Raw genomic sequence first — 7,126 nt, forward strand, 5'->3', positions numbered from 1 at the left:
TAGGATAAAGTTAACTAAAGAGGTGAAAGACTTGTACACTGAAAGTTATAAACCATTGATGAAAGAAGCTAAGGGAGACACAGAGATGGATAGACATCCCATGTTCACGGATTGGAAGAATTAAAATCTTTAAAATGCCCACAGTGCCCAAAGAAACATACAGATTTAATTCAATCTCTATCAAAACCCAATGGCATTTTTACATTAATAAAAAAAAGCAATCATAAAATTCAAATGGAACGACAAAAGACTACCCATATCCAAAGCAATCTTGAGGGACCAAAAAAAAAAAAAAAACAAAAGCCAGAGGCATCACACTTCCTCATTTCAAAATACATTACAAAGCTATAGTAATCAAAACAGTATAGTACTGGCATAAAAACAGACATGTAGACCAATGTAACAAAACAAAGAGACCAGAAATAAATCCATATATTTACAGCTAACTGATCTTTGACAAGGATGCCAAGAGGACACAATGGGGAAAGGATAGTATCTTCAATAAATGTCATTAGAAAAACTGGATAGTCATACACAGAATAAAATCAGACCCTTATCTCACATCCCATACAAAAATAAACTCAAAATAGATTAAAGACTTTGACATGAAGACATGAAACTGTAAAACTACTAGAAGAAAGTACAGAAAAAAGGCTTCTTCACATTGGTGATGGCAGTGATTTTTTGGACATAACACCAACAGAGGAGGAAACAAACCCAAAAATAAACAAATGGGATTGTATCAAACTAAAAAGCTTCTGTCACATGGTGGTTCATTACTTGCTTCGAGGCAGGTGCAGTGAGTCTACTCTGGGCTGGTCTGGGCTCCTCAGGTTCCGACCCAACCACTACCTGGCCAGTTCATGGAGAGGAGAGGTGCACTTTACAGGTCCCTGATGAACCAAGAGAACCCTCCACCACATCCAGACCCTGGTCCATCAGCCCCACACCCACCTTATCCACAAAAACACATGGGCCCAGGACCTATGGGAGGGGGCCCTACCCACCTCTTCAAGGGTACACCTATCAAGGATACAAAGATACCCACAGTACAGCTGGCAGGACAGACCTTGGGAGCCTCCTAAAACCACAGTCTATATGGTAGAAGACCACAGGAGATATGAGTTGGAACCATCCACCTGCCTCACAGCCTGCTGGACTGCTTTCTGTTGCTGCTGTCTCTGGGACATGCTCACCTGACCAGCCCAGCCATCCTGTCCTGCCAGCTCTGCCACCACCTCCGATAGGTGTGCCTGCCCCTGTCTCTTCTGATTGCTGTAATAAATGACTAGCTCTGCACAGACACCTATACCTTCGGCACTATGGGATTCTAGATTAGTGAGGGCTGCTGCTGTTAAATTCAGTGACTTGATCTCTTTAATGTCCAAAATCCATTTCTTACTGACCTTTAAAAATGTGCTAAGTGACTTTTTTTTGGACAAAGGCTTAGTTGTGGAAAATGTATTTATAATTTTGTAATTATACATTCAAGGTAGTGGCAAAATGTAACACACCATGAATGATTTCTCTGCTCACACCCTGTAGGTTTCAATAAATTTGTTCAAACCTCAAAAAAAAAAAAAAAAAGAAAAGAAAAGAATCAACGAAGTGGAAAGGCTATCTATGAAATGGGAGAAAATATTTGCAAATCATATATCTGATAAGGAGTTAATATGCAATACACATAGGGAACTCATACAACTCAGTAGCAAGAAAACAAATAACCCAACTTGAAAATGAGCAAAAGATCTGAATAGATATTTCCCATTTGTTTATTTTTGCTTTTGTTTCCTGTTCTGTTGGTGTCATATCCAAAAAATCATTGCCATCAGCAATGTCAAGAAGGCTTTTTTCTATACTTTCTTCAGTAGTTTTACAGTTTCAGGTCAAAACTTCATTTTGAGTTTCTTTTTGTGTATGATGTGGTGTATTTGTATGTCTCAAAAGAAGGCATACAAACGGTCAGCATGGAAATGAAAATGTGCTCAACATCAGGAAAATGCAAATCAAAACACAATGACATATCACCTCACACCTGCAAGAATGGCTCTACTATCAAAAAAGACAAAAGTGTTGGTGAGGATGTGGAGAAAAGAGAACCCTTGTACATTTCTTATGGGGATTTAAAGTGGTACAACCATTATAAAAAACAGTATGGAGTTTTCTCCAAAAGTTAGCAGTAAAACTACCATATGATCCCACTTCTGGGTGTACATCCAAAAAAAATAAAATCAGGATCTCAGAGATACATGCACTTCTGTGCTCACTGCAGCATTGTTCACAATCATCAACATATGGAAACACCCAAATGCTCCTGGATGGATGAATGGATAAAAAAAATTGTGGTATATTTCTACTATGGGATATTATTTAGCCTTTAAAAAGAAGGAAATTTTGCCACTTGTGACAACATGGATGAACTTAGAGAACATTATGCGAAATGAAGTAAGCCAGACACAGAAAGACAAATATTACGTGATCCCACTTATATGTGGAATCCAAAAAAGTGAAACTCATAGGAACAGAGAGTTAAATGGTGGTTGCCAGGGGCTGAAAGGTGGGGGAGATGTTGGTCAAAGTGTAGTTTCAGTTCTGCAGGATAAATAAGTTCTGGAGATCTAATGTACAGTGTGGTGACTATAGTTAGCAATACAGTACTGTATACTTGAAATTTGCTAAGTCAGTCTTAGGTATCCTCACCTTAAAGCAGGGAAAGAAGGAAGGAAGGAAGGAAAGGAGGGAAGGGAGGGAAGGGAGGAAGGGAGGAAGGGAGGAAGGAAGGGAGGGAAGCGAGGAAGGGAGGAAGGAAGGAAGGAAGGGAGGAAGGGAGGGAAGGGAGGAAGGGAGGAAGGGAGGAAGGGAGGGAAGGGAGGGAAGGGAGGAAGGGAGGAAGGGAGGAAGGGAGGAAGGAAGGAAGGAAGGAAGGAAGGGAGGGAAGGGAGGGAAGGGAGGAAGGGAGGAAGAAAGGAAAAAAGAAAAAGGGAATTAGTGAGGTGATGGATGTGTTAATTGTGGTGATTGTGGTGATTATTTCCCTGTGTGTATTTGTGTGTGTGCATATATATATATATAAACATCAGTTTGTACACATTAAATATATATAACTTTTGTTAATTAAACCTTAAAAACTGTTAAATATAAAATAAATCAAAATACTTAAATAAAATATTAAAATAAACACTGCCCTCTTTCTTTCCCTGATGAGGAACTTGGCTTTTGATGGTAGCAAAAATTCAGGGAAGAAAGCCAAATGCCACTAAGGAAAAAGTTGTTGAGAAATTATTCATTATATATTTGCTATATTTGCTAGTATTTTACCATATATATTTGCTATAAATATATATATTTGCTAGTATTTCTTTTTGCTATATATTTGCTAGCATTTTATAGTTATTCATTAATCAAACCCTCTCAGGGTCCCTTGATGGGAAACGATAGTGAACGCAGTTCTGTCCATTTCAGAGGTAGGGTGATCTGGGTTACTCGGGGTCCAGGTTACAGTCTCAACATTAACAGGATTAACAGAGAAAAAGGAAGCCTGTCTCAAGACAAAGCTTAGGAAGAAAAATGATGCCCCCATTCCCAGTACCGTCACTAATGTCATGTGCTTCCCACCAGTTACTCCCCAGCACATTTTGATCAGACATCTTGGTCCACATTTGATTTATTGTTCAGTTGACATGAAACCGAACAATGGTATAATTAGAAGGCTGGCATGAGGGTGCCTGCAGGGAGAGTAATTATTTGCCAAGAGATGAACTACGATAAAGAAGTAGCGTGGGTGTAGGTTTCCTGTTGTGCCCAGAGCCTGCTGTTCATATATTGTTGATACCAAAATACAAAGGTGACTGCACTCTTTTTCCTTAGAAGATGCAATTTATATTTTATCTGCTTGAGACTAGGTTTGCAGGGTTGTGCCTAGCTCCTTTCCCTCCCACCCCCGTTCTACAGAGAGAGAGCTGTGAGTGAGCCTCTCGGGACTAGAACTTGTTAGGAGGCCCTGCCATCTCCATGGTTCCTTCCTCCCAGGACAGCACCTGCCTGCCCAGGATGTTACTGCCCTTCCCAAAGGACCCTAGACTTGCTGCTGGAATCTAGCTGGAGAGTTTCCGGGAAGGAGGGTGCTCTGCAGGCAGGCTCAGGCATGGACTTGGGGGAACGGGTAAAATAAGGGGAATCAACACTGACTGAGCATCTACTCCATTGCCTGCACTAATCCATTTGATCCACATGGCATATTGGGACTCATACCCCCATCTTACAGGTAAGGAAACTGAAGCTTGGGGAGGTAAAAAAATGCACCCAAGACAACTCAGCCAGTAGGTAAGGAAGGCCAGGATTTGAACCCAGGGATGTTTGGTGCTGATGCCCTGCTGTTTCCTCTGATTCAATCTGCCTCCCCACAATGGGAGAAGAGCCCCCAGAGAGTCCAGGGAGAACCGATGAAAATGCTGTTCACTTCCGCACTGTTGACGTCCTCCCTGTGACTGGTCCTTAGTTAGATCCTGGTTAAAAGACTGTTGGTTTTGTAATTCTAATTCCTTGTCCTGGCTCATGTTGACCTGATAGAGTATTCTGGCCCAGGTCACCGTGACCCTGCTGCTCCCTGGCTGTAGGTGTGGTCCCTCCGGAGAAAAAAGACCAAGCTGTGGGACTGAGGTGTGTCAAGGAATGGGCTGAGTTTCCAACAGCCGCCAGGTCAGGGCTTTATGCTACACCAACTGTGGCCCGACCTCTCTCCGTTGCACTGCAGTAAAGAGGCCTGGATTGCTAACATTAGCCCGTGCAGCATTGTGCCAGACAACAGTCTGCTGGGGTCGCTGTCTTTTTTAATGATCTCACTCAACCCACAAATGTGCTTTTCCAAGTGGAGATCAGCAGCCCCATTTTACAGACGAGGAAACTGTGGCTCAGAAAATCCAAGTGTCTGCTTGTGCCTGGTAGTGGAATGGGATTTGGAGTCAGGGAGACCTGGCTTTGAATGCCAATCCTGTTTCTTTATAGCTTTGTGCCTCGGGAAATGCCACTTCAACTCTATGATATATGATTATCTTGTCTGTAAACCAAGGTAAAGAAGAAAACTGTCTCCTCAATTTGTTGGGACAATTAAGTATACTTTTATTTAAAATACCTGGCATATAGTAGGTACCCAATGAATAATGGTTAGTGTAATTACAGGAATAGTCACTGAGTTTAACATCACATATCATTTCTTATGGTTGTCAAGAGACCTGTGCTGAAATATATTCTGAGCTCATATCTGGGAAAAATTGCTGGTATTGGTGAGCCACATTTGCTTTGCCATGGGAGGGCGAATGGTTGCACATGTATTTCCGATGCTGGTTTACTATTATTGCCCAAAGTCATACCAGGAGGGATTTGATTTGAGTTCTACTTTATCCAAAGCACCCACTCTTTCTATTATATCCATTTTAGCCTTCCCTACTGTAATTTCCTGGTTGTTTTAATTTCTTGTGGTTTCTGTAACATATTACTACAAATGAGGTGGCTCAAAACAATAGAAATGTATTCTCTTGTAGTTATGGAGCCCTGAAGTCCAAAATCAGTATCACTAGGCTGAAGTCAAGAACTTCCAAAGGCCCTAGGGGTGAATCCATTCCTCACCTCTTCCAACTTCTGTAGCTGCCAGCATTCCTTAGCTTGTGGCTGCAGCACTCCCATCTTTGCCTCTGTGTGTGTCATCCACCTCTTCCTCTGTCTTAGAAGGACACTTGAGATTGCTTTCAGGGCCCATCTGGATAATCTCTCCATCTCAAAATCTTTAAGTTAATCATATCCTCAAAGATCCTCTATTTCCCTATAAGGTAACATTTATGGGTTCCAGGGATTAGGACCTGATGTGTTTAGGGGGCTACTTTTCAGCCTTCCACACTAGGCTTTTTATCCCTATTCCCAAAAAACTTTTTAGCTGAGCAACTCAATAGCCACTGAAAGGTTATGTCTCATCTTAGAAAGGTAAATTATAAGAAATTCTGAAATAGTGGGTCAGCCTGACTCTTGCTCTCTCTCAGATTTTAGACCCCAGACTTAGTACCTGAGCCTTAGCCTTTTCTTTCAAGACCAAGTCCCAGTCAGGTATTTCTGCTCACATTTCTTTTTTTTTTCTTTTCCTTTCTTTTCTTTTCTTTTTCTTTCTTTTTTTTTTTTTTTCTGAGTTGGAGTTTCGCTCTTGTGGCCCAGGCTGGAGTGCAGTGGCATGATCTTGGTTCACTGCAACCTCAGCCTCCTGGGCTCAAGTGATTCTCCTGCCTCAGCCTCCTGAGTAGCTGAGATTATAGGTGCCTTCCACCACACCCAGCTAATTTTTGCATATTTAGTAGAGACGGGATTTTGTCATATTGGCCAGGCTGGTCTCGAACTCCTGACATCAGGTAATCCACCCACCTGAGCTTCATTTCAAGCCTGCAGTTTGAACTTCCCATCTTAAAACACTCCTCTGGATCCTGCATGGAGTGCATGCCCCTAATCCTGGTTTCAAGTCTTCTGTGCCCTCTGCAGTCTGGCTTCTTGAATAGTAAGGGTAGGCAGAGCTGATGTAACAAATAGACCTTAGCACATAATGCCTCATCACTGTAGAAATTTCCTTGCTGATATGTATGGGGTGGAGCAACTGACTCTCCTCTACATGATCTTTGGGGAATTAAACTACTTTCACTTTGTGGCTCCATATCCTCCTACCAGGGTGAGTAGAAGCATGAATAGTGTGTAATTGCTCTTCTCACATTTAATGTCAGTTCTTGGAGTCCAGGTTTGGTCAATCAGATGTCCCTGCCTAGGATTTTGACTTTTAAGGGAGTGTGACCCGAAGATACTGGACTAATTAAGATCAATTCTGGTAACATCATCAGCGCCATTCAGTGGCCTATGGCAGCAACGTCTTAACCAGGCTGTTTATATAAAAACTTTGTGAGGTCCTGCCACTGCTAGTTTCCTATAGTCCCTCCTTTTCCATGCCAGGCTGTCCAGTCTTACCATTAACGTTGTGAGCTCTGAATATCACTCCATTTCCTTGTCTGCTTGAATTCATTGAATTCATAAGTATCAGTTTCTGGTATCTGAGCCAAGAACTGTACTGGATTCACCTACCTCACAAGGGCTTCTGTGT

At 41.9% G+C, this 7,126-nt stretch overlaps 1 protein-coding gene and 1 long non-coding RNA gene across 3 annotated transcripts in view; one reads left to right on the top strand and one right to left on the bottom strand.

Moving 5' to 3' along the window:
- Positions 1 to 6,627, bottom strand: part of LOC129059630 (uncharacterized) — a 29,661-nt gene extending 23,034 nt beyond the window's left edge. For both annotated transcript variants that reach the window (XR_008525647.2, XR_008525646.2), the window contains exon 1: positions 6,406 to 6,627. This is a non-coding gene — a long non-coding RNA (uncharacterized LOC129059630). The remainder of the gene's footprint in view (positions 1 to 6,405) is intronic.
- Positions 897 to 1,200, top strand: LOC100444587 (cysteine-rich and transmembrane domain-containing protein 1). The gene is given in 3 exon segments (XM_009241297.4): positions 897 to 992; positions 995 to 1,033; positions 1,036 to 1,200. Coding segments are annotated over 3 exon segments (300 nt in total).
- Positions 6,628 to 7,126: the final 499 nt, after the last annotated feature.

The sequence above is a fragment of the Pongo abelii genome, chromosome 4, assembly GCF_028885655.2.
Source record: "Pongo abelii isolate AG06213 chromosome 4, NHGRI_mPonAbe1-v2.0_pri, whole genome shotgun sequence".
NCBI classification, from domain to species: domain Eukaryota; kingdom Metazoa; phylum Chordata; class Mammalia; order Primates; family Hominidae; genus Pongo; species Pongo abelii.